This window comes from Macaca thibetana, chromosome 10, assembly GCF_024542745.1.
Source record: "Macaca thibetana thibetana isolate TM-01 chromosome 10, ASM2454274v1, whole genome shotgun sequence".
Lineage (NCBI taxonomy): Eukaryota > Metazoa > Chordata > Mammalia > Primates > Cercopithecidae > Macaca > Macaca thibetana.
In genome coordinates, this window is record NC_065587.1 from 21083662 (window position 1) to 21110607 (window position 26946).

Consider the following 26946-nt stretch of genomic DNA (forward strand, 5'->3'; position numbering starts at 1 on the left):
CTCAGGCCCTTTTTGTCTCCTAAACCTGTGTCTTTTTTCTCTCTGGCCTAGGCTTCTAGGTGACCTGTGGCAGAGGCTCTCCCATTCCAGGAAGAAGCTGATAGAGATTTTCCACATCATCCTGAATCAGATCTGCCTCCTTCCCATCCTAGAAAGCAGGTAACCCTCAGGAATTGCCTCCTGGTGGAAGAGTCTCCTCCCCAAGCCCTGCAGGAGCATTTCCATTCTTTTGTCTTGGCTTCCTCCCCTGCACTGGGGTTGGCTGAACAGAGATGAGAAACTGAGAAAAATGCCTCATTCGTCCATCGGGCCTCAGCCCTGAAGAGGGGCAGGAGGTGTATAAAGGAGCTGTAGCTCATCTTGCATTGCATGAGCTTATCTTCCCTGGTGTCCTGTTCTAGCTGTGACAACATTCAGGGCTTCATCGAAGAGTTCCTTCAGATCTTCAGCTCCTTGCTGCAGGAGAAGAGGTGAGTGCGGCTGAGCTGGGCCAGGCCTATGACCCTCCCACCAGTCCCCAAGAGGCCTTACATGATAGAGCCCCCGCCATAGGCCCACCACAGCTCTAATAAGGTCGGGCAGTAGACACAGGGAGTGGCCTGCAGCAGCACAGTGTTCCTGTGGCCCCAGCCCTGTCCATCCCATCTGCTCTCCTCTGCCTGCAGGTTCCTCCGGGACTATGATGCACTCTTCCCCGTGGCCGAAGACATCAGCTTGCTGCAGCAGGCCTCGTCAGTCTTGTATCCTTCTACCATAGCCACTGCGACAGGGCCCAGCTTGACTAGGTCAGAGGTGAGACAGGCTGCTGGAACCCAGAGGAGTGGAAAGAGGTTTAGCCCCAGAACCCACGCGCGGGTCAGCCAGCTGTCCGAGGTGGCCTGCCAAGGTCCCAGCCTCGCCTTTTCTGTTTTTTCTTTCTTTCTTTTTTTTTTTGAGATGGAGTCTCGCTCTGTCGCCCAGGCTGGAGTACAGTAGTGCGATCTTGGCTCACTGAGGGTTCACACCATTCTTCTGCCTCAGCCTCCCGAGTAGCTGGGACTACAGGCGCCCGCCTGTATTTTTTTGTATTTTTTTAGTAGAGATGGGGGCTAATTTTTTTGTATTTTTTTAGTAGAGACGGGGTTTCACCGTGTTAGCCAGTATGGTCTGTATCTCCTGACCTCGTGATCTGCCCGCCTCAGCCTCCCAAAGTGCTGGGATTACAGGCATGAGCCTCCACGCCCAGCCTCCCAGCCTCGCCTTTTCTAGAGAAGATGGCTGCTCTGATGCTTGGGGCAGGGGGGATGCAGTCCTAATTTCCCTATGTGTTTCCTGAACATCTGGGCCTATATGACCAAGATGTACTCAGCCCCTCCTCACAGCCGGAGGGGAGGTGGACAAGTAAACAGGCAGTTAGAGCGTCACGTGGGAAGATTTCAGAGGGCAGGAAACCAGAGGAGGCGCCTCACCCAGCGGAGCTCCAGGTGGGGGTGTCAGATGGAAGTGATGTCCAAGCAGAAGAACAGCAGAAAGAGTGGGAGAGCACCAAGCTAGGAGCAAGGACAAGGACAAGAATGTTCCCAGTGGACAGAGGACAGAGAAAACAGGCTCCTTGGAGCCACAGACGTCATGTATAGAGTACAGGGGGCAGTCATTAAGGAGGGGTCTCCCAGGAGGAGGAATTGGGGTGTTGCAGGTGAGGTGAAGGCCAGCAATGTGCACAGCCCTGGGGTGACCATCACTAAGAAGTTTGGGCTCTGTCCTGCAAGCGCTGGGGAGCATGGAAGGTTGTGAAGCAGGAGGTGACATGGGCAGTTCTATACTTTGGAAAAGCTCTGTCTGGCACAGGGAAGAGAATGGACTGGCCCAGAACCACCATGAGGCTCAGGCCAGTGAGGAGGCTGTTGCTGGCATCCAAGCATGGGTGATGAGGGTTTGGACAAGAAGCAGAGTGAGGAAGTCTAAGGGAACTCTCAGATTTCTGGCTTCACAGTGCCTGGGGTGGTTGACAAGGAGGAAGGACAGGGAGGGGCAGCCTATGGGTCATTCTAGTGGTTGCAGTAGATTGCTCAGTCCTGCTTCAGGGAAACCTGATGGCCCACAACCTTTGCAGAATGCCCTCAGCTAGTTGGACAGGAAGCCCAGTGGCAGTGGCCCTACCACGCCCTCCTCCTGGCAGTCAGTACAAAAGAAGAGCTGCTGGCTCGTCCAAACCTGTGCCCCAGGACACTGATGGCAGCCCTGGCCCTGTCTTTACTCAGAGCTGCTTTCTGCTGAGTGGCAGGCCCTAGGTTGTGAAGCCAGCATGGCTGTAGTCTGGCCCATTTTCCCATGCAGCCCAGGTGCCCGTGATGCCCGCTTAGGTATAGCCCAGAAAGCCCCTGGCAGGAACCATGTGGTCAGATGCTGGGGAGGGACTGAAAAATTGTGCTGCTTCAGAGCTAGGAACCTAAGACAGACCCTTTAACAAGTCCTCACAGGGATGAGACGCGGACTGCCTACATCCTCCAGGCAGTCGAGAGTGCATGGGAAGGGGTGGACAGACGGAAAGCCACAGATGCTAAAGATCCATCGGTGACTGAGGAGTCTAATGGGGTCACGGTGATGGCAGAGGCAGTCAGTCAAGCGTCATCACACCCGGAGAACTCGGAGGAAGAGGAGGTATGTGTCTGGGTGGCACTTTTCCCTCTGCGCTTGTCCCTCCTTGGCCCCATCTGAGAGGCTGGGGCAGCAGGAAACCTCCCTTCTTTGCTTTTATACTCAGGGAAAAAGGTTTTTTGGGAATAGACAGCCTCAAGCAACTGGTCAGCTCTGTGCTGCCTTTAGAGGGTCCCAAGCCAGGGGCATGCTGGACTGGGTGTGAGGAGAGAGCAAGTTGCTTCAACTATCGAAACCTCAGCTTCCCCTCTATAAAATGAAGGGGCGAAACTTTCTGTGAATGTTTCCACGAGCCCCTCCCGGAGCTCTCCTCTCAACAGATAAAAGTGGAGCTCCTTTGGTTGCAACTGGGAACAGTGCCAAGTCCCATGGTTTGGCCTTCTCGGAAGCCCCTCAGTGGGGCTCCAGGATGCCACTGAACAAATGTAGAAACCTCGGATCTGGTGCCTTCTCTCCAGGCTTTACCAGGACTGGCCAAATCTGTGGCTGTCTTGATTGGCCACCAAGGCCAGGACTCCCCTGCATGTTGGGAGGCAGCATGATAAGAGTGGTGAAGACCACACAGACTCAAACCAGGCAGCTCAGGGGTGTGACCTGGTTCTGCCACGTGGCAGCTGTATGGTCTTAGGCGCGTCACTCACATTGAACCTTGGTTCCTCATCTGTAAGGTAGGGACACATGCAGTGGCCACCTCCACGAGGTGCTGGGATTCCGAGAGCTATCACATGCCCAGGCTCACCCTGAGCCTGGCTGGCCTTCAGTGCTCCATTAACAAATGCCGCTGTCCTTCCTCCCAGACCCCAGGCCCTGTGATTCCTGCAGGGCCTTGGAAAACAATAGCTTCCTTCACCTTTTCCCACCCTCTTCCCCATTTCGCTGCTTAGCAGACTCATGGAGATTTGTATTGTTGTGATCTGTAAATGTCCTTAAATTAAAAGGCTAACACAATTAAGTAATATTGAGCAATATATAAAATGCTTGCCCCTTACTTAAAAAGGAGATTATAGGCCGGGCACGGTGGCTCACACCTGTAATCCCAGCACTTTGGGAGGCCGAGGCGGGCGGATCACGAGGTCAGAAGATCGAGACCACGGTGAAACCCTGTCTCTACTAAAAATACAAAAAATTAGCCAGTTGCGGTAGTGTGCGCCTGTAGTCCCAGCTACTCAGGAGGCTGAGGCAGGAGAATGGCGTGAACCCGGGAGGCGGAGCTTGCAGCGAGCTGAGATCGTGCCACTGCACTCCAGCCTGGGTGACAGAGCGAGACTCCGTCTCAAAAAAAAAAAAGGAAATTATAATTTTATAATTAAAAGGGAGCATCTCCACACAGTCCAGCTCTGGTGGTTGCTGTTCGCCTCCAACGTCAGTCAACTTGTTAAGAGTTGGAAAAGGACCTTGGATTAGTAGAAAGAATCGGTAGAAACCAGGGCTGTTTATGGAGGGCCTGGTCTGTGCCAGGTACTATGCTCACTGGGTTTTGTGCCATCTTTGAACTATTTGAAACAACCCCATGAGGTGGGTGGTATAGGCCCATTTTATGAGGAGGAAACTGAGGTTCAGAGAGGGGAAGCACCCTGCCCAAAGTCACACAGCCAGTAGCCCAGCTGGTAAGTCATACTGTCCCTTCAAAATTTTAATTTAATTTATTTATTTGGTTGATTTGTTTTTGTTTTGTTTTGTTTTGTTTTGAGATTGAGTTTTACTCTTGTTGCCCAGGCTGGAGTGCAATAGTGCGATCTCTGCTCACTGTAACCTCCGCCTCCTGGGATCAAGCAATTCTCCTGCCTCAGCCTCCTGAGTAACTGGGATTATAGACACCCACCACCACACCCAGCTAATTTTTTGTATTTTTTTAGTAGAGATGGGGTTTCACCATGTTGGACAGGCTGGTCTCAAACTCCTGACCTCAGATGATCCGCCTGGCTCAGCTTCCTAAAGTGCTGGGATTATAGACATGAGCACCACGCCCGGCCTAATTTATTTTATTTTTTATTTTTTGAGACAGGTTCTTGCTCTGTCACCCAGGCTGGAGTGCAGTGGCTTGATCAAGCTTACTGCAGCCTTGACCTCCTGGGATCAAGTGATCCTCCCACCTCAGCCTCCTAAGTAGCTGGGACCAAAGGCACATGCCGCCATGCCTGGCTAATTTTTTTAGTAGAGACAGGGTTTCACTGTGTTACCCAGGCTGGTCTTGAACTCCTGAACTCAGGCAATCTACCTGTCTCGGCCTCCCAAAGTGCTAGGATTACAGGCATGAGCCACTACGCCCAGCCACCTGGCTACTTTTTAAAATTTTTTGAACTGATAGGGTCTTGCTCTATTGCTCAGGCTGATCTAGCTCCTGAGCTCAAATAATTCTCTTGCCTCAGCCTCCCAAAGTGCTGGGATTACAGGTATGAGCGACTGTACCTGGCCTTAAATTTTTTTTATTTTTTGTTTATTTTCCTGGATATGTAGTAGGTGTATATATTTATAGGTTACATGAGATATTTTGATACAGGCATGCAATAATCGTAACAATCACGAGCCCCCTTTTTCACAGAGAAAGAAATGGAGGCTCAGAGAGACTTGAGTCACTTGGCGAAGTTCTCACAGGCAGGAGGGGCAGTTCCAGGACTTGAACCAGATCCCTCATGCCTAGTCCAGTGCTGTTTGGGGCCTGTGGCCCTATCACCGGCCCACTTAGCCTTCCCCTTCTTGGCTCTGGCTCTCACTACAGTGCATGGGAGCAGCCGCGGCTGTGGGCCCTGCTGTGTGTGGGGTGGAGCTGGACTCACTCATCTCCCAAGTGAAGGACCTGCTGCCAGACCTTGGTGAGGGCTTCATCCTGGCCTGCCTGGAGTACTACCACTACGACCCAGAGCAGGTGATCAACAATATCCTGGAGGAGCGGCTGGCCCCCACCCTCAGCCAGCTGGACCGCAACCTAGACAGGTGGGAGAGACAGGTGGGAGGAGGCTCCCGCTGCCCAGGCTGCCTCAGGATGGGGCCCCTTCCTCTCTTCCTTCCCTCATTTGTGGCCCAGGACTCAGCTTGTTCTCTCTTCCCAGCCATTTAAACTAAAGCCCTCTTTGGGGAAACATAAAAACCTTAGGCCCCACAGGAGTTTTTCACTTGCCCCAGGCAGGGCAGAGTATACACATCCCTGCCACACTTTGTGGGAAGGTTGATTAGAGCCATGGATGTGTCTTTAGGGATGTGACACAGAGTTGTTGAGCCCTTCTGATCCCCTACATTCCTGACCTGCCCCTGTCATTACCACGTTCCCACTAGATTTGTGAGAGAGGATGGCCACAGCTTCTCACTTTCATCACATCTACCATTTCTTTGGCCCACTGCTGCCCTGAAGGCCCCATGGGACAGCAGGAACCAGTGCCCGAAAGGGTGTGTCTTCCATAAGCAAGTGATGTTTACCAAATGAATGAGTGAAGTTAGCTTTGTGCCTTTGGACAAGTTCCTCAGCCTCCTTGTGCCACATTTTACAGATGAGGGCACTGAGGCACAATGACGTTGAGTGATCTGTGACTATTGATCTCATGGGACTATTACAAGCATTAAATGAGGGATAGCGCTTTTAAGAAACAGAAGGAAACCCTGTGTGAATGGCATGCAGGGTATGGAGGGGGAGCTTTGTTCGAGGTGTGGCTGCATACCCAGGCAGGGGCCAGGTCAGGCGGAGGCTTATCTCCCTCTTCAAGGTTTGAGATTGTGTCCTAGGAGTATCTGTTGAAGGGGACTGAAAAATCCGATGGATTTAACACAGCAGGGAGGCGTGGGGTGCACGTTGCTTCAGCTGACAGGGCCCCCTTAAATTGATCTCTGTGTCCCCCACCCAGAGAAATGAAACCAGACCCTACACCCCTGCTGACGTCTCGCCACAACGTCTTCCAGAATGACGAGTTTGATGTGTTCAGCAGGGACTCAGTAGACCTGAGCCGGGTGCACAAGGGCAAGAGGTGAGTGCAGTGGGCCATGCGGTTCCGATACCCCAACTCTGGAAGTGCAGAGAGGACACAGGGAAACCAAGGGCTCCATCTTCGCAGAACTGGACATGGAGTATCAGCACAGGGATCCCTTCACAACCCTAGACGTGTGCACCCCCAGTAGTTAGAAGCAGGTTCTCTAATGATCGGTCTTCAGGTTCTGACTCTGTGCAGGGAGGCTGTTAGTGAATCCCCCTTGTTGATAGCAAAAGGCCAGAAGGGCCAAAACTATCCCCGCTTCCCTTCTTCTTACATCTTTAATGTGTTAACCATCAAATCACTGGTGGACAGTGCTTCCCAGAAACCACTCTTTGACCTGATTTTCCCCAGGCTGTGACAAAATGAGAAAATTAAGGACTTTGAGTGAGCTTTTCAGAAGGTGAACATATTCCACTTTAAGGCCTTTCTATTTATTTTTAGTTTATGTCCTTCCTACTTTTTTGGCATTGAAAAGTCCGTTCATGATTTATTCATTTATTCAACAAATATTTGTCTAATACTTACAGCATTCTAGGCTCTGGATTAATTAGGTTCTGAGGATATAGTGGGGAGTGAAACAGACACGGCCCCTGCCCACGTGGAGTTTGCATTAATCAACTCATCAAACAAGCAACACCAAATCACAGATATAACAAATACTACAAGCTGGAGGTGCACAGAATTCTGAGCCTTTGGTAGGGCTTCACCCCAGGCAGGAAGGCTCCTCTGAGAACATGACATGGCACCGAGAGCTAAAGGGTGAGGAGGGGTCAGTTCTGCAAAGGAGGGAAGGAGAGGTTCCCAAGCAGAGTGAGCAACAGGGACAGTGGTCCCGAGGCCATAGTGAGTACAGCAAAGGGTCCCATGAACCGACAAGGCCGGCATGTTTTATGTTTTGAAAAGAGCAGGGCCGGGTGCGGCAGCTCATGCCTATAGTCCCAGCACTTTGGGAGGCCAAGGCAGGTGGATCACTTGAGCCCAGGAGTTCAAGAACAGCCTGGGCAACATGGTGAAGCCCCATATCTACAAGAAATACAAAAATTAGCCGTGTGTGCTGGCACACGCCTATAGTTCCAGCTATTCTGGAGGCTGAGGCGGTAAGATCACTTAAGCCCAGGTCAAGGCTGCAGTGAGCTGTTATCATGCCACTGTACTCCAGCCTGGGTGACACAGTAAGAACGTGTCTCAAGAAAAAAAAAAAAAAAAGTTCAGCTTTGGAATGATGACCCATCAGAGGGACAGAGAGTCGGATGTATTGGTAAAGAGTACAACATCCAAGTGGAAAACTGCAAAATAAGATGTATTCTAGTCCCCCCGAGTTCTGCATGGAAGCTAGAAATCAGGGGACCTCTGGACAAGTACAGGTTGCTCTTTCACCATCACGTGGATGGGGATTGTGAGGTTCAGAGAGGGAGGAGACCAGTCAGCCTCATTCTTGTGGTAGGAGCCCCAGTGGTGGAAATGTCAGGTGCTGCTTCAGTTAGGGCCCTGTGTTGTTACCCCTCCCTAGGGCCGTTCACTGTTAAAAGCTTGGCTGGCTGAGGGCTTGGGGAACCGACGCAGGGCAACTACAAAGCCATCTGGCTGGCTGGACAGGAAGCACTTGCAAACTGCTTAGTCATACACATTGCAACACCCCCAGATCCCAGACTAGAGGTGTTATCCTGCATCATTGCGACATCCCCAGATCCCAGGCCAAAGATGTTATCCTGGACCAGTGGCCGCTTTCCAGGCCAGCATGACCCTCTGTAGCTCTAGCGGTGGGCAAGGAGCAGACAAGGGGTCCTCCGGGCTGGTAGAAGGCTGGCCCCCTGCTCCAATCCAGGGAGCCTGATTGGTAAGTTCCCCACGGAAGTTAGCCATCTCTGGACATGGCCTTTCACCTTGATCTGTGGTTTTGCCCAGGGCCCATGGTATTGTAAGGTCTCATCTCACCCCACGTAGGTCGTAAGTCACCTATGAGCATTTGCCAAGGGGCTGGTCCCAGCTGTCAGGGTCAGCAGAGTGGCTGGCATTGAGGTGGCCAGGTTTCTGGAGCGCTGTGCCCTTGCTCCTGGGGCCCTCTGGGCTGCCATGCAGAGAGACTCATTGTGCTGGGTAGCCCAGGGGCTGCAGATTGCAAAGAGGCAAAGCCTCCATTCATGTGTTCATTATTTATTCATTCAGCAAATATTTATTAAGCGATTTACTAGCACCAGATCCTATGCTAGACACCAGGGAAACAGGGTGAGCTGGATACCCAGGCCTTGCCTCCAAACGATCATGAGGAAGACCATTAAACAAGTAAGGACAGAGTGGGAGGTGCTGGGTTGGGGTACACAGGAACTTCAGCAAGGACACATGTCCTAATCACATGAGAAATTAGGTAGGACACTGCAGATGGTACTGGAGTTAAAATGTGTTTGTTGTTGAATCAGATAGGCTGTTGTTGAACTGAGTGGCCTAAGTAGTAAGGAAATCTGTTCCCTTGCATGACAAGGCAGTGTAAGGTAGGGCAGTCTAGGCTTGGTTGAGCTATCATCCAGAATGTATCTTTTCTGTCTCTTGGGGCCTCACTTCGTGGTCAGGCTACTTCCTTTGAGGCTGCAGTGGGGGCTGCAGCAGGAGCTGTTTCTACTATGGCTTCCAGACATGACAGTGCCAGGAGATAGTCCAGACCAGGTCTTCCTGTGTCTCTCCTAGAGACTAGGGTACCTTTCCCAGAAGTCTCCAATACCCCTCATATCTCATCAGGAAAACTAAGTCACAGAGTCCAGGCCTGTAGCTCCAGGGTCCAATGGAAAGGTAGAAAGACCTAAAGAAAATGTAGGGTCTGTTTGGAGAATAGGTGAGGTGCAGCATGGCTATTGTGCAGACATCAATACATGTGCTACAGGTATATCATAGCCAGTGAAGGAGTCAGTGGGCAAGAGGCAGGGTCCCCTAATGCCTTTGGACAATTCCATGGTGCCCTGGAAGATAATATGTGTTCTAAAAATGTGCCGGCCGAGCATGGTGACTCATGCCTGTAATCCCTGCACTTTGGGAGGCCGAGATGGGGGAATCAGCTGAGGTCAGGAGTTCAAAACCAGCCTGGCCAACATGGTGAAACCCCATCTCTACTAAAAATACAAAAAATGAGCCGGGTGTGGTGGCAGGTGTCTGTAATCCCAGCTACTTGGGAGGCTGAGGCAGGAGAATCGCTTGAACCTGGGAGGCGGAGGTTGTGGTGAGCCGAGATCGGGCCATTGCACTCCAGCTTGGGCAACAAGAGTGAAACCCCGTCTCAAAAAATAATTTAAATTTTTTTTAAATGTCTGTGCCCTTGGTCTGCCTTTTGGGGAGTCACAGAACACATTAAGGCTCTGAAAAGTCCTGTAGTAAAAGAAACAGGATTAACTTTGTTGAGCCCAGAAGGTGCTGGATCTACTTCTACATGTCATCTTATTTCTTTCTCACATCAGCCCTGGGAAGTGGGCGCCGAGAGAAGGAACTGAGACTTAGCGAGGATGAGGGACTTGCCTGTGGTCACACAGCCCAGGAAGTGGCAAAGCAGACCTGAAGCAGGAGACCTATGCCTGGCCCTGGCTCTGCTCTTAGTAGCTGTGTGACCTTAAGAGGGTTGCTCTGGGCCGGGGCGCGGTGGCTCAAGCCTGTAATCCCAGCACTTTGGGAGGCCGAGACGGGCGGATCACGAGGTCAGGAGATCGAGACCATCCTGGCTAACACAATGAAACCCCGTCTCCACTAAAAATACAAAAAAATTAGCCGGGCGCTGGCGGCGCCTGTAGTCCCAGCTACTCGGGAGGCTGAGGCAGGAGAATGGCGGGAACCCGGGAGGCGGAGCTTGCAGTGAGCCGAGATTGCGCCACTGCACTCCAGCCTGGGCGACAGAGCGAGACTCCGCCTCAAAAAAAAAAAAAAAAAAAAAAAAAAAAAAAAAAAAAAAAAAAAAAAGAGGGTTGCTCTGCCTCTCTGGATCCCCTGATTCTTCACCTGGAAAAGGAGTCTGTTGCTTCTGCAGGCTCTTTAGAAGTTCAAAGGCAGGGGTCACCCTGCTAAGGACCAGTTTGAATTGGGCCTTGAAGGACAGGCTTGAGTAGATGAGGAAGGGAAAGGTGGTGAGGTTTCAGGGGAACCCGCATGTTCCCTGGGCTTGCTTCCAACTTGGAGGCTGAGGAAGCTACCTGCTCCAGCGGGTCTCTGCAGCCACCATTGCCTGTGTTTCCAGGCTTGACTGAAGTTCTGGCCTCTAATGCATCTTCTCCCAGCTGACTTTGATCCTGATTTTTCTTTTTCCTTCCTGGCTCCAAATGATGTCTGGGGCCAAGGTTACACCTCCCTGGACAGGCTGCCCGGGTGCCTGGGTTTCACTGTCCCTACGTGTGTCTTCTTCCAGGGCACAGCTGGGTGGGTGGAGCTTGCCATGCTTCTCTGCCTGGCCCTGCCGGGAAGCCACATAACCAGAGGCCACATAGCATGGAAGAACTGCCCCACTGCACAGAACCAGGGACAGGATGGACCAGAAGCCGAAGGTGTAGCAGAAAGGATGGTGACGCCTCTCATTCTTCCTCAGTCTCATGGCCCAGCGCAGGTCCTGGAAGCTATTAGGCCCTTAGGAAATATGTGTCAAATGCATGGATGTGCTCCTACCAGTGGCACCTACCGCCTGAACAAGCCTGGGCTCCTTTTTCTTCCTCTCTACCTCTTTTTCAACTTAGCGAAGAAAGCCAGGTACAGGGCCAAGGTCACAGTCACAGGCCCCTTCCCTGGTGGATGTGAAAGATTTCTTTGAACTGAGATTTCTCCCTGGTCTAAATCAAGTGCACCATCCCTCCTGCCATACCCTGGGGCTCCTGGTCCAGTCAAGTAGCCTCCTACCGTGGAACCTCCATTACCCCTTCCTACAGATGCCCCGGCAGTCCTCCTGAACCAAGTTCATTCCTTTTGTTTCCAGGGCCTCTGTTCAGCACATTTTGTGTTGATTGGTCTGTCATCCCCACTACACTGAGTTCATGAGGGCAGAGCTATATTTTCTTCATTTCTGAATCTCTCCCCAACTCAGCCTCATACCTTGCCTGGCACAGAGCAGGTCCTTAATAAAGACTACTGAAAAAAAAAACCACAAAATATTAGCCGAGCTTGGTGGCACACACCTGTAGTCCCAGCTACTCGGGAGGCTAAGGCAGGAGAATTGCTTGAACCTGGTTGGCAGAGGTTGCAGTGAGCTGAGATCACGCCACTGCACTCCAGCCTTGGCAACAGAGTGAGACTCTGTCTCAGAAAAAAAAAAAAAAGACGTGAAGGGAGGCAAACCGTTGTCCACCACGCTGAAGGCTGCAGTCCTGACCTGCCCTGGCTGCCAGGCAGACAGCCCGACAGACTGAGACGGACTCAGACGCCTGCCTTTCCCTGCACCAAAAGCCAGTTAATAGAAGATTTTTATGGAAGCTGTGTTTGGCTTTGTGTCTTTTCTTTTTTTTTTATTATCTTACCCTTGATACATTCCAGAGACCCGATTTCACAGCTAAGCTGGATTTTCTTGCCTGGCATCTCATATTGATTTTCCCCTGCAGGGCTAGAAGCTACATTCCACAGGCCTGGGTATGTTTCTGACAAGCCAGGTTTTTTCACAGGTTTGCAAAGCCACAAGTTAAGAAGCCTCAGTCTCTGCCGAGCTCAGCTCACTTGTGACCCAAACATGTCCCTTCCCCAACCCAGTGCACCTGAGTTTCCTCACCTTTTTGTTTGTTTTGTTTTGTTCTGAGACGGAGTCTAGCTCTGTCTCCCAGGCTGGAGTGCAGTGGCACAATCTCGGCTCACTGCAAGCTCCGCCTCCTGGGTTCACTGGGTGCCACCATTCTCCTGCCTCAGCCTCCCGAGTAGCTGGGACCACAGGTGTCCACCACCACGCCCAGCTAATTTTTTGTATTTTTTAGTAGAGACGGGGTTTCACTGAGTTCGCCAGGATGGTCTTGATCTCCTGACCTCGCGATCCGCCCACCTCGGCCTCCCAAAGTGCTGGGATTATAGGCATGAGCCACCGCGTCCGGCCCCAGGTTTCCTCACGTGTAACATGACCGGAGTTGGGCTTCCAAACATTTTCTTCCAGTGAAATTTTACATGGAAACTTGAGCTGTGGAAGAGACAGAAGGCTGCTGTGGTGAGGTGGGGGTGATAGGAAGAGGACTGAGCCTCCCACCTTTTCTTACATCCCAAAGGTCCCTAGGGCTCCCTTGAGCTCAGTCAGAAAGCCACATGTGGCCTTGCTGCTGCTTAAATTTTTGTTTGTTGGCAAGGAAAGGTCATTTTTGAAAAAACAATAAACAAGTAAAAATTTTAAAATGAAAAAAATTTTTGTTTAAGTGATCCAGTCTGGGCACAGTAGCTCACACCTGTAATCCTAGCACTTTGGAAGGCTGAAGCAGAGGATCACTTGAGCCCAGGAGTTCAAGCCCAGCCTGAGCAATATAGTGAGACCCTGTCTCTACAAAAAAATTTAAAAATTAGGCCGGGCGCGGTGGCTCATTCCTGTAATCCTAGCACTTTGGGAGGTTGAGGCAAGCGGATCACTTGAGGCCAGGAGTTCCAGACCAACCTGGCCAACATGGCAGATATTCCATCTCTATAAAAAAATACAAAAATTAGCCAGGCATGGTGGCACGCGCCTGTACTCCCAACTACTCAGGAGCTTGAGGCACGAGAATCGCTTGAGCTCAGGAGGCGGAAGTTGCAATGAGCCAAGATCATATCATTGCACTGTAGCCTGTAACAAAAAAAAAAAGATTTAAACAACTCCAAGTGCTTCCAAGCAGTAACCACTGTCATTTGGTGAGGGGCTTACTAGCCTTCTCTCTGCATTGACATGCATAGGTGTGTGGCCATAGAAACAGAGTTAGTGTGGTTTGCTTTTGGGATCATACTGTATGCATTTTTCTGTAGCTTGCTTTTTTTCCTTGGGAATAAGTGAGAATTCTTTCCGAGTTAGTACAAATAGATCAATGTCTTTCTTAACTGCCACACAGCGATCTGTAATTTAGATGTGGCACAGTTCATTTGGCTCTTTCACTCATGATGGACATTAGTTGCTTTCCATTTTTCACTGTTGCAAACAATGCTGAAAAGAAAATCCCTAATCACACCTCTGTACACACAGTCAGTGTTTCTTTAGGGTCCATGCCTTGACAGGGAATATCCTGGTTGAAAGGTGAGCACATTTTACCTTTTTTATTTATTTATTTTTTTGAGACGGAGTCTCGCTCTGTCGCCCAGGCTGGAGTGCAGTGGCATGATCTTGGCTCACTGCAACCACTGCCTCGCAGATTCAAGCGATTCTCCTGCCTCAGCCTCCTGTGTAGCTGGGATTACAGGCGCCCACCACTATGCCCCGCTAATTTTTGTATTTTTAGTAGAGACAGGGTTTCACTGTCTTGGCCAGGCTGGTCTTGAACTTCTGACCTCGTGATCCACCCGCCTCGGCCTCCCAAAGTGTTGGGATTACAGGAGTGAGCCACTGCATCTGGCCCCATTTTACCTTTGAACAGTGGCTCTTGGCCTGGCACAGTGGCTCACACCTGTAATCCCAGCACTTTGGGAGGCTGAGGTGGGGGGATCACTTGCGGTCAGGAGTTTGAGGCCAACCAGGCCAACATGGTGAAACCCCATCTCTAATAAAAATGCAAAAATTAACTGGGTGTGTAGTTCCAGCTATACGGGAGGCTGAGACAGAAGAATTGCTTGAACCTGGGAGGCGGAGGTTGCAGTGAGCCGAGATTGTGCCACTGCACTTCAGCCTAGGCAACAGAGCAACACTTCCTCTCAAAAAAACAAAAAACAAAGAAAAAACAATGGCTCTTGGGATGCCCTCTAAAGTGACTGGAGCCATCCTTATGGGCACCAGCAGCAGTGAGAGTCCCACCTTCCCACGCCCTCACCAAGGCTTGATTTCATTTGTCTCTGTGACAGTCTGAGGGCTGGAGCAGTTAAGCCTGTGGTCTATGGACCCTCCGTACCCTGTGACCTTCCAAGCCTGATGGTTTTCCTTCCTCTCTTTCTGCTGTTCCTTCTCAGCACCGGGAAGGAGGAAAACACGCGGAGTTTGCTGAACGACAAGCGTGCAGTGGCGGCACAGCGGCAGCGCTACGAGCAGTACAGCGTGGTGGTGGAGGAGGTAGGCTACCAAGGCCAGGTCTCTGCGGGGCCGGGGAGACCGGGCCAGCCCCTGAGCCCCCCAAACCCATGCTTATGTCATTGCAGGTGCCACTGCAGCCAGGCGAGAGCCTGCCCTACCACAGTGTCTACTACGAGGATGAGTACGATGACACATACGACGGCAACCAGGTGGGCGCCAATGATGCAGACTCAGACGACGAGCTCATCAGCCGCAGGTGAGGCCATAGAGGGGGTGGCATTCCAGGGCAGAGCAGCTCGCAGGCCCGTGGGTCTCCCTCACCCACTTGTTTACACAGATGTGGCAGATCCAGGGCCCAAACCCAGTCCTCCTGACTCCTAATCCAGTGCTCCTCCACCCCCCAGCCCACCCTAAATGGGGCAACATTTATTCGGTGTCATGCAGTAGCTTTGCATTTTTCTTTTGTGAGACAGAGTTTCTCTCTGTCGCCCAGGCTGGAGTGCAGTGATGGAATCATGGCTGACTGCAGCCTTGGTCTCCTGGACTACAAGTGATCGTCCCACCTCAGCCTCCTGAGTAGCTGGGACTACAGGTGTGGTGCGCACTGCCACACCCCACCACACCCCGCCACACACCTCCACACCCTGCTAGCTCTTCTCTTTTTTGCAGAGGTGGGGTTCTCACTATGTTGCCCAGACTAGTCTCACTTCCTGGGCTCAAGCAGTCCTTCCACCTCAACCTCCCAAAGTGTGGGCATTACAGGCGTGAGCCACCGTGTGCAGTCCGTTTTTCTTCTTAATTGAATAAAACGTTTTCAGGTGGAATGTTACAGCGATTTCCCCAATACAAAGCAGAGCTGTCCTGACTAGAGAGAGAACTGGAGACCCTCCCGGCCCCATCTCAGCCTCCCCCTGAACCCCCACCTCAAATTCTGTTAACCTCAGAGAATCCAGGGGCTGGAGCAAAGCTGGCTTGAAACCCCTTTGGTTTTTCTCAGCCTCCTGAGCCCTCCTGGCGGCCCCCCCTCACCCAGCCAGGTTCCCTCCTCCTTGTGGCTCTTGCTCCTGGTTGAACCTTGTCTTTGATCTCATTTCTCTCCACACCCTCAGGCCATTCACCATCCCTCAGGTGCTGAGAACCAAAGTGCCTAGAGAAGGGCAGGAGGAGGATGACGACGATGAGGAAGAGGAGGCTGACGAGGCTCCCAAGGTACCTCCCTGGCAGGTGGCAGATGAAGGGGAAAGTGCAGTTCTGAAGGGTGAATCAGAAGTGCCCCTCACCCCTCCCTACATCTGGCCGTGAGGCAGCCCCAGCGTCACTGGCAGGGACAGGAGGAGTCACGTTGAGCCCAGGTTGTCTGCTTGGAGAGCTGCTGGCTTAGAACTCACTTCTGCTGCCCACTAGTGAGGACCCAGGGGACAGATTAAAGGCAGGGCCTCTGAGCTGCCAGCTTCATTATTAGGCCCAGGAACCTGGAGGTCAGGAGAAGGGCAGTTACCAGCACCCTGCCCAGGATGGCAATTCTTAAAATCAGAGAGGAGTTAGAGCCCAAGGGCCCTGGGAGGTCATCTGGATCAGTAGGTTAGAAAATTCTACTTTTTAGCAGCTAAACTTTTTATTTGAATGAAATCTTAACTGGAACCTCAACATATAGAATAGATAAAAGCGGTACTACTCAGGTGACGGGGCAGCAATCTGGGATCATGCCCCACACCAGGGTGACAAATTCAGATGTTTCTGGGGCCGGGTCACCAACGGCAATGAGTAGCGGGGCCTGGTGGGGACTGCGCTGAGCAGCGGGAAGCACATGCCCTGCCTCAGGGGCTCCTCGGTGGAAGCAGACTCAGGGTTTCCACAGATCTCTCTGCTTCTCAGGCAAGGGGTCAGCCCAGATTTTTATGTAAAACCTACCAGTTTTGTGTGTGTGTGTTTTGTTGTTGTTTTGGAGATGGAGTCCCACTTCTGTCCTCCAGGCAGGAGTGCAATGGCGCGATCTTGGCTCACTGCAACCTCCGCCTCCCAGATTCAAGTGATTCTCCTGCTTCAGGTTCCCAAGGAGCTGGGATTACAGGAGCTCGCCACCACACCTGGCTAATTTTTTGTATTTTCAATAGAGATGGGATTTCACCATGTTGGCCAAGCTGGTCTCCAACTCCTGACCTCAGGTGATCCACCCGCCTCGGCCTCCAAAAGTGCTGGGATTACAGGCGTGAGCCACCATGCCCGGCCTTCTTGTTTGTAGAGACAGAGTCTTGCTTTGTCACCCAGGGTGGGGTGCAGTGGTATAGTCATGGCTCATTACAGCCTCAAACTTCCAGGCCCAAGCAATCCTCCCACCTCAGCTTCCCAAGTAGCTGGGATTATGGGCTCACACTACCACGCCTGGCTAGTTTTTATATGTTTTTGTAGAGATGATCTCCCAGTGTTGCCCAGGCTGGTCTCAAACTCCTGGACTCAAGTGATCTTCCCACCTAGACCTCCCAAAGTGCTGGGATTACAGATGTAAACTACAGTGCCTGGCCTTTTTTTTTTTTTCCTTTTTAAAGCTACTGGCCACCAAAGCCTGTCTGTGGTTCCTAGGTCCCGGTTTTTCCTTGCACTATGGGCACAGAAGGCTGTCCTTGAGAGTGGGCACTCTCACACATGCTGCTGGTGGTGCCAGAGTGAGGCCTAGGCCTGCAGCTCCCAGGACTACTCAGCTCCCAGGGGTGGCTCCCACAGCCTTCAGGGCCCTTCATGGCCTCTCATAGTGGCCATCCTGGCCTCCCCGACACTCCCATTTGTCATTGTTTTGCCATAACTATGGTCTATCCACTCTACCAGCCTGTCCAGGAAGCCTCAGTCCCTTCAGCTGCCACCTGCTCAGGGAAGAGGTGGGGCAGGGGGCTCCTAATGGAAACCTCAGACCACAGTAATCCCGCTCCATTCCTGGGCATTGCTCTGCCAGGCTGCAGCTTCCCCCCACACATGACATGGAGGCATCGACAAGATTCACTTGAGCAGGGCCTCACTGCCGCTTAGGAAAATGCGGCAGCTCCTGACTCCAGATTTGGTCTCGTCTCCCTTCCACAGCCTGACCATTTCGTGCAGGACCCTGCAGTGCTGAGAGAGAAAGCAGAAGCCAGGCGCATGGCCTTTCTCGCCAAGAAGGGGTGAGCATTCAAGGGGCTGCTTCTAGGGGGACCCCTCCCAGCATCTGGGGAGGGCCCAACCAGCCACCCAGGAAACCCACACGTACACCCTAAGTGCTCCATGTGTATTTAGTTCTCACGACAACCCTGTGAAGTAGCTACCATTATCACTATCCTCATTTGACAGATGAAAAAACTCAGGCCCAGAGACGTTAGGTAACCAGCCAGAGGTCACACAGCTAGTACGTGACGGAGCAAAGATGGAGCCCAGATGGCTCAGCTCCAGGGTCCCCACTCATAACCATTATTTGGTGAACACAGGAGGGGATTTATCACCCAATGCATCCAGGGCTAGCTGATGTCAGGCAGAGTGTAAATGTGAGAGAGCTCAGACAGACACACATCCTTTCCGGCTGATAGAGGTATGGAAGTGAGGAGCACTTGAGCTGGGCCCCTAAGGGTGAAAAGGGCTCAGAAGAGTTTGTCATATGAGGGCAGAAAGGAAAGCAGGCATGGTCAGGAGAGGGATCTTTGAGGGGAACTGAGATCAGTACCCAGAGACTCCTCATCCAGGCCCCGCATCTTCCCAGTGAGGAAATATTCAGAGGGGCCAAGGATCTGCCTCCACCTAAGGCCAAGCCAGGAGTAAAAGCCCACTCCCCGATCGTGGCCCTAGGCTTCATGCAGCACTGTCTACTGGGTGCAGGAGGCCTGGCCACAGGGAAGGCATCTGGATTTCATTTTGAGGGCAGTGGGGAGCCACACAAGGTTGTTGAGCAGGGAGCAGAGCAACCCTGACTTCTCATCCATCCCAACCCCGAGTGCAGAGCTCTGGCAAATCCCGGTGGTCGAGATGGTCTGAAAGGGCCCTAGGTCGCATCTGTGAGTGCTCTTGGTCTTTGGAGGCTGCCAAGCAAAGCCCTAGGGTGGAGAACAGGAGTAATGTCTCAGCTGCAGCATGTGGCCCCAGACGGAGAAAGGAGGAGACCCCCCCCAAAGCCCGCCCCGTCTCCTGTGCGCTGTGTCAGCCCTCTAGCTGTGCCTCCGCTACACATAGCGATGGGGGCACCTGGAAGCAAGGCCGAGAGAAAACACCAGGCTCGGGGCTGGTCAGAGCCCCAGGGCCCTGCCCCTGCCGGGCTCCATCTCTCCTTCCATCTGAAGTTGGGACATGGGTGACCCAGCCCAGTCTGTGTGTCCTTTCCCAGTGAACACCAAGGCAGGCTGTGCGCTCTCCCTGCCAGAGCCTCTTCCGGCTGACAGATTCTCGTGGGATGGGTTGTGTCTCCCTCAGGTACCGGCATGACAGCTCAACAGCAGTGGCCGGCAGCCCCCGGGGCCATGGGCAGAGCCGCGAGACAACCCAGGAACGCAGGAAGAAGGAAGCCAACAAGGCAACAAGAGCCAACCACAACCGGAGAACGATGGCTGACCGCAAGAGGAGCAAAGGCATGATCCCATCCTGAGGCCTGGTGCAGGGCCAGCGGGGAGGCAGCGGCACCAGATTCACCAGGCTGCGCTCCCATCGCCTGGGGCCTCCTCACCAGGGTCCCCAAGTTCAACTCGACCCCTCAACAGCCTCAGCTTTGCAGCCCCTGAGAAGGCCGCCTCTCATCTACCAGCCAGCCATGAGCGCCTTCCTGCAGAACACACAGTGCCTTATGCCACAGCCGAAGAATCCATGGGGCCGGCAAGCAGGCACCTTCCCCCAGCCGTGCTGGTGGGAAAGGGACGGGCATGGAGTCCCAAGGCAAGCGCCGCAAACCTCGGGCCACAAGACACCACTTCCCCTTTACCCTGGACAGCAGGAAACCTGTATATTCAAAAACAGAAAAAGGCCTGCTAATAAAATTTTTGACCCTTTCAAACAAAGATCCGTGTATGCCCATGACCCACATTCCCTGTGTCTCATTCTTCAGGGACGGCCACCAGTTGGAGGGCAGGATGGTCAGTCAGAATGGTCAGGTGCTGTCTCCATCAGCCTCTCTTGCTTACGGCCCCTGTAACCCCCCTAATGCTCTGTGACCCCAGACTGTCACCCCCTTCTCTGAGCCTCCAGTCCTTGCTAGTGGAATGAAGGGCTGGGTGGGGGGAGCCCCTGTGGTCCATTTTCTCATTCAGTTATGACAGCTCCACCGTAGGAGGTAGGGACCATTTTCAGCCCCATAGTGCAGGTGAGGAAAATGAGGCACCAAGGGCTGAAGGCACCTGCCCCGGCCACAGCTAGAAAGTGGCAGAACAGGAATTGGACCCTGGCCTTTATAGGGCTATAGACCCTGTAGGTGGTGTCATCTCCATCTCACAACGGGCGCGAGGACATTCAGCCAGTGGCAGAGGCAGCACCCAAACTCAGCACCTCGTGGTTGCATCTGCACTGTAATAAATCCCCCCAAATCGAGAGTTCACACAGAAACCTGAAGAAACAAGTGAGAATGTCACTGCCCAGCCCTGTCGAAGTGAGTGGGACTTGGTTCCTCAAAGCCCCTTCCCAGGCAGGGCCAACCAGTTCCTAGCGTGGCAGCAGCTGCCAGGCCACCATGCATGTTGTCAGTGGCGAGTCAACAGTGGGGCATTGACTGGGCTGACCCTAGCCCAGCCCAGCCTGGAGCCCCATCCTGTCAGCGGAAGCCAGGGCCCATGCCTGGCTGGACCTTGACAAATCACCCTGGATGCTGGTGCAATTTATTTGCACGTGCTTAGGATGAGAGTCTGAAGCAGAGGCAGACAGGCACTTGATGGATTGGTTTTGTTAGGTCAGCCCACACAAGTGAAAATCAATAGCAATCCCTCTGCCTTGCCAGCTCTCTTGGTCTATTTGAGATGCAGAGCAGATACGGGGATGGTGTCCTCCCCCTGAGCTGCTGAATTAGCTGAGATCAGGCCCAGGGTCAGCCGTCCTGACGGGCAGCAGGAAGACTCTGTTTCCTCCTGGAGGCATTTGCCAGGGACCTCCCTGAACTCCTCAGGTCCAGTGCTTGTCCCTGGAGCAAGGCGAGGTGAGTTGGGAGTTCCCAGGATTTACTGGTCTTACCCGTTCCTGTTCACACGGCCCCTCTCACCTTCTCTTAGTCTCTATACCTCCCACCCACCTAGACTGGTGTTCAGGCCTCATGTGAAAATCCTGGTTTAAAGGATTTGAGGAGGAGGCAGTTTTTCAAATTTTTCAGAATATAGTGCCAGGTCAAACTTCATCTCCCTTGAGGAACTACTACTTTCTCATTTCAGATCTCGAAAGCACTCTTTCAGGGGTGCTTTGAGAACAGCTCAGGGGCTATCCAGAATGGTGTTCCTACACCTACCGCCTCGCCTCTCAGGGCCTCAGTTTTCCCATCTGTACAGTGATCCAGTTGGGCTGGATGAAATATTTCCACTTGGTGCCAATTAAATCCTCTGAAGAGATCCCAAGGTTTAATTAACATTGGCAGCTGCTCCAGCCTGTGCAACAGAGTGAGACCCGATCCCTACAGAAAATAATAAGGTGGGTATGGTGGTGCACACCTGTAGTCCCAGCTACTCAGGAGGCTGAGGCTGGAGGATCACTTGAGCCCAGGAGTTGGAGGTTGCAGTGAGCTATAATCATGCCACTGCACTCCAGCCTGGGCAACGAATGAGACCTTTTTTTTTTTTTTTTTTTTTTGAGACGGAGTCTTGCTCTGTCACCCAGGCTGGAGTGCAGTGGCACGATCTCAGCTCACTACAACCTCCGCTTCCCGGGTTCCAGCAATGCTGCTGCCTCAGCCACCTGAGTAGCTGGGATTACAGGCACATGCCACCATGCCCGGCTAATTTTTGTATTTGTAGTAGAGATGGGGTTTCACCATGTTGGCCAGGCTTGTTGGCCAGGCTGGTCTCGAACTCCTGACCTCATGATATGCCCACCTCGGCCTCCCAAAGTGCTGTGATTAAAAGCGTGAGCCACTGCACCCAGCCAGAGACCTTGTCTCTTAAAAAGAAAAAAAAAAAAAATTGCAGCTGCTGAAGTGTTAGAAGCAAAGTGGGGTTAGAAATGCCTGCTGGGTCACTGCATCCCACCTCCCCACTGCTGCTTCTACACAGTTATTTTCTAAGTGCCTTCTCTAGGCCCTGGCAAAGAGCACGACTACCACATTTGCCGGCAAGCTTTGAAGACCTTGTGTCTCCAAGAGGACTTAAGACTCCAGTGTCTTTGTTCCTAGTCCGTGGGTGGCAATGTCGTGGGCATGTGTGTTTGAACAGTGCTTCTGTGCCTCTGTGAGGTGGTGGGGCAGAGCCTGTCCTTGTTTACTAAAAGGGACCTGAGAGTCCCCACAGGGGTGGGAGGACAGGTTAGGCTTAAAGAGCCAGGTGCAGTCTGGAAGAAGAAAGGATTGGTGAGAACTTGCATGGCCCTGCCATGCCAGGAGCTTGGGTAAAATCATACAGGGAGGGAAACAAAAAACTAATAAAAGTCAATACTCAGGAAATGCAGGGGGGTAACTCGAGCACCTCTATAAAGAAGAAAAAAAAGCAAACAAAAAATGCAAGGGGGTGTTGTGTAGCCATTTAAAATGATATTGACAGACTTGGTAGTGACATGGGAAACTAAATATTCCAGAATTTTTAAAAGTGGAATACATGATTGTGTGATGCACCATGATTGTGAAAATGTTAATTTCTTTTTTCTCATACAAACCAAGCAAGTCTGGAAGGGAATGTGCATAAATGAAAATAATAGAGGCCGGGCATGGTGGCTCACACCTATAATCTCAGCACTTTGGGAGGCTGGGGCAAGTGGATCACCTGAAGTCAGGAGTTCGAGACCAGCCTGGCCAACATAGCGAAACCCCATCTCTACTAAAAATACAAAAAGTAGCCGGTTGGCACGCGCCTGTAATCCCAGCCACCCAGGAGGCTGAGGCAGGAGAATCGCTTGAACCGAGGAGGCAGAGGTTGCAGTGAGCAGATTGCACTCCAGCCTGGGCGACAGAGCGAGACTCTGTCTCAAAATAATAATTTAAATTAATTAAAAAATAAAAATTAGCCAGGCATGGTGGTGCTCAGCTGTAGTCCCCGTCCCGGCTATTCATGAGGCTGAGGCTAAGCTCAGGAGTTCGAGGCTGCAGTGAGCTATTATCAAGCCACCACACAGGCTTGGATGACAGAGCAAGGCCTTGTCTCTAAAAAAAAAAGAAAAAGAAAAGAAGGCAGAAGGGAGGGAGTTAAGGCCACAAGGCAGGCCAGCCCACGGCCCAGTCATTGGTTCAAAGCCCAGCTCTCAGTGTTTGCAGCTTGTTCTCAGGAGTCAGGGACTGGGCAGTCAGCCCGGCTGGAAGGGAAAAGGAAGGGGAGGGCAAGTGCATCTACTCACATATTCGCCAAAAATCGACTATGTGCCAGGCATGTGTGAGAAAGACCCAGACTCTGCCGTCTTGGAAATCACAGTACAAGAGGCATATGGATATTAAATAAGACATTTTGGAAAAATGATTAATAATAATTGTGCTAAGTCCCAATACATGAATGAAGGAATGAGTGGGAAGAGAAATAAACAAGCAAAATCAAGAGAAAAAGGCTGAGAGCAAAGAGAATTCCCAGAAGCAAAGAAAGAGAAAGAGAGAGAGAGATCAACTAGCCAGAGGCAATGGGGTTCACTGGGGCTCTGCCAGGAAGTGGCAGGGAGGCAGCCAGCAGGACGAATGGAACAGGAGGATCCTTCTTGGAAGGAAATGGGCATTGACAAGGAAGAGGGGGCTTAGAGGTGGGGAGGGGTGTTGGCATCCAGAGCATGTTTATGTGATGCCTGGAAGGAGCTGGGGAGGCACCCAGGCTCCAAGGGACCCACCTGGAGGAAGGCCAGTCCCCAAGGAGAGGAAGGGTGGAGCAGAGGCTCCCCAGAGCAACTTGGCATCTGGCCTTCTCTAAATCTCTGAGTGTGGGGGAGCAAGGCAGGGGCTTTCACTGTGGCCAGAGGCTGTTGCAATTCAGTAGTCAGAACTAGCGTTAAAGATTCATTCTGAGGGCTGAGTGCAGTGGCTCATGCCTATAATCCCAGCACTTTGAAAGATCAAGGCAGGTGGATCACTTGAGCGCGGGGGTTCAGGAACAGCCAGGGCAACATGGCGAAATCTCATCTCTACAAAAAATAGAAAAATTAGCCCGGTGTGGTGACATGCACCTGTAGCCCTGGCTACTCGGGAGCCTGAGGTAGGAGGATCACTTGAGCCTGGTGGGGTGGAGGCTGCAGTGAGCCCTGAGCATGCCACTGCACTTCAACCTGGGCAACAGAGCAAGACCCTGTCTCAAAAAAAAAAAAAATTCATTCTGTCTAGAGGTTACCCTATGTGTACACAGGGTGGGGTGGGGTCCTCAAAACGAGCATGAAATTCTCACTTCGCATCACACTGAAAATTCCCTTCCGACGATCGATAATCAGCAAGAGGATTTCACACAGACTGGCAGAATTCAGTACATCTTAAAGGGCATTTAGTCCAGATTTTCTCAACCTATTTCAACCCCCAACCAGCCCCAATCTTAGGCTTTGGAATTCCAGACATTCCCCCCTCCCCCGGCCCCTGGGGGTGGGGAGCTTTGTCCTGCTTAAGACTTTGCTGGGGCCGGGTGCGGTGGCTCATGCCTGTAATCCCAGTACTTTGGGAGGCCGAGGCAGGCAAATCACCTGAGGCCAGGACTTGGAGACCAGCCTGGCCAACATGGTGAAATCCCATCTCTACTAAAAATACAAAAATTAGCTGGGCATGGTGGCACACATCTGTAGTCTCCAGCTACTCAGGAGGCCGAGGCACAAGAATCACTTGAACCCAGGAGGTGGAGTTTGCAGCGAGCCAAGATCACACCACTGTACTCTAGCCTGGGCAACAGAGCAAGACTCTTTCTCAAAAAAAAAAAAAAAAAAAGACTTTGCTGATCTTCTGTGGGTCTCTCCCAGTCATGGAGGTTTCCTCCAGCTTTACTTACTGTGGTCTGAATTACAAAAATGACAGGTACTTAATTCTAGTTTTCTAAATATGAAATGACAGTGATGCTGCCTTTTCTAGCAACAGGAGTCTACTCTCAGCACTCTGACATGTCCCTTAAGTGCTCTGCCAACCCAGGGAGGTAATTATGGTTTTCTCCTCCTTAAAGTGATTTTACCCGGAAGAGCCAGGTAGAAAAGGGGAACAACCACCAATGATTCCTATAAAGTTGGGGACTTCTCTTTCTTATATTATTTTATTATTATTTTTAATAATACAGACAGGGTTTCACCATGTTGCCCAGGCTGGTTTCAAACACCTGGGCTCAAGTGATCCTCCCGCCTTGACCTCCCAAAGTGCTGGGATTACAGGCATGAGCCACTGTGCCCAGCCAGGTTGGGAATTTTCTTTGAAGAGTTTACAAGCAGGCTCCCCCTCACCTCCCATCTCAGGGGCTGGTCTGCATCTTGAATGTTCTTTCACATCCAGACTCCAGGCTTCAACATACTTGTCCTTTTTCACTGTTCGTTTGTTCATAAAGGTGGCCTGGGGTAGTGAAAAGAGCACTGGATTAAAATTTAGGAGGCTAGTGTCTAGCCCTAGATTTTAAGCACCTGTGTGACCTTGGGTCAGTCACTTGGCCTCTCTGGGCTTTGGTTTCTTCTTTTAAGAAAAGGGGGAGGCCAGGCGCAGTGGCTCACACCTATAATCCCAGCATTTTGGGAGGCCCAGGTGGGCAGAGCACTTGAGGTCAGGAGTTCGAGACCAGCCTGGCCAACATGGTGAGACCCCATCTCTACTAAAAATACAAAAATTATCCGGACATAGTGGTGCGTGCCTGTAATCCCAGCTGCTTGGGAGGCCGAGGCAGGAGAACCACTTGAGCCTGGGAGGTAGATGTTTCAGTGAGCCAAGATCGCATGATTGCACTTCAGCCTGGGAAACAGAGCGAGACTCCCTCTCAAAAAAAAAAAAAAAAGAAAAAGACAAGTGGGGGATAAGCATTGTCCCTTGCCCACTTGCCTCATGGGCACAGGTAATCTCAAGGATCAGACGAGATCAGAATGAGGAGGGCACTGTGAAAGCAGTATACCCTGTTCAAATGGGAGAGATGGAAACTCCTGTGACGAGCAGGCAGCCCTGTCTACCCTGTCTTTGGAGCCATTTCCACCTCTCCCTTTTTTTTTTTTTTTTTTAAGATGGAGTCTTGCTCTGTCACCCAGGCTGGAGTGCAGTGGCACAATCTCGGCTCACTGCAACCTCCACCTCCCAGGTTCAAGTAATTCTCCTGCCTCAGCCTCCCGAGTAGATGGGATTATAGTCACGCACCACTAGGCCCAGCTAATTTTTGTATTTTTAGTAGAGACTGGGTTTCACCATGTTGGCAAGGCAGGGCTCGAACTCCTGACCTCAGGTGATCCACCTCCCTCGGTCTCCCAAAGTGCTGGGATTACAGGCGTGAGCCACTGTGCCCAGCCATCTCCCTTCTTTTAATCACCCTGCCGGAAACCTCTCTGCATACATCACCTGCTATTTCCGGTGGGGGGGTGGGCACAGCTCCAAGCATGGAATTCTGGGGTCCTAGGGCCATAAACAGTTATAGAGCTGCCTGTCTCCCTGGGTTTTGGGTAGTTCTTGCTGGTGGGACAGAATCGGGGGTGACTTGAACTCCAAGGCTTTTGCCTCCATGGGTGAATTCTGTCGTGAAACAGCCTCTCCTCAAGCCCTTGTCTCTAAGGCAGGCTGGAAACTGCATAGTTGAGCCCTTTGGATGGGAGTTTGTTTAGAAGAAAGTGAAGCTACTGGCCCCTTCACTCTGATGGACTCCCCAGGTGCCACATGACAGAGCCAATGTCCACAGCCCAGGCTTCAGGGTCAGAGGCCTTGCCATAGGACAGTAATAGTGACAGATGAGGACGAGCTTGGTGACCTGTCAGACAGGAGGTGGCCTGTCACACCCGGAAAACCATACTCCCCTGCTTGAGAGGGGTCTACACAGAAAGGCATTTGACACTCTCTAGAGTGTTAATTCAGAGTAAGACGTGATAGCCAGGTCAGACTTTTTCCTTGGGGGACCAGGGTCCTCTAAATGGCTGGTGGCCTATTTTGCTTTTGTCATTCAGAGCAGGGGCTAGGCTCTGGGGTCAGAAATGAGCTGGGCTCAGCCACTCCCT

The 26946-nt window shown here is 51.9% G+C and overlaps 2 protein-coding genes across 7 annotated transcripts in view; both read left to right on the forward strand.

The window, feature by feature from the left end:
• The window catches only part of ASCC2 (activating signal cointegrator 1 complex subunit 2), a 402689-nt gene extending 382981 nt beyond the window's left edge, over nt 1-19708 (forward strand). For all 6 annotated transcript variants that reach the window (XM_050806794.1, XM_050806795.1, XM_050806797.1 and 3 more), the window contains 11 exons: nt 52-159; nt 402-470; nt 666-740; nt 2460-2640; nt 5357-5571; nt 6474-6593; nt 14649-14748; nt 14835-14965; nt 15819-15918; nt 17782-17861; nt 19135-19708. In XM_050806794.1, the coding sequence (XP_050662751.1) occupies nt 52-159; nt 402-470; nt 666-740; nt 2460-2640; nt 5357-5571; nt 6474-6593; nt 14649-14748; nt 14835-14965; nt 15819-15918; nt 17782-17861; nt 19135-19306 (1351 nt within the window). In that variant the 3' untranslated portion in view covers nt 19307-19708. The remainder of the gene's footprint in view (nt 1-51; nt 160-401; nt 471-665; nt 741-2459; nt 2641-5356; nt 5572-6473; nt 6594-14648; nt 14749-14834; nt 14966-15818; nt 15919-17781; nt 17862-19134) is intronic.
• Nucleotides 1-26946, forward strand: part of ZMAT5 (zinc finger matrin-type 5) — a 357894-nt gene that overhangs the window by 273038 nt on the left and 57910 nt on the right. The gene's annotated exons all lie outside the window — the stretch shown is intronic.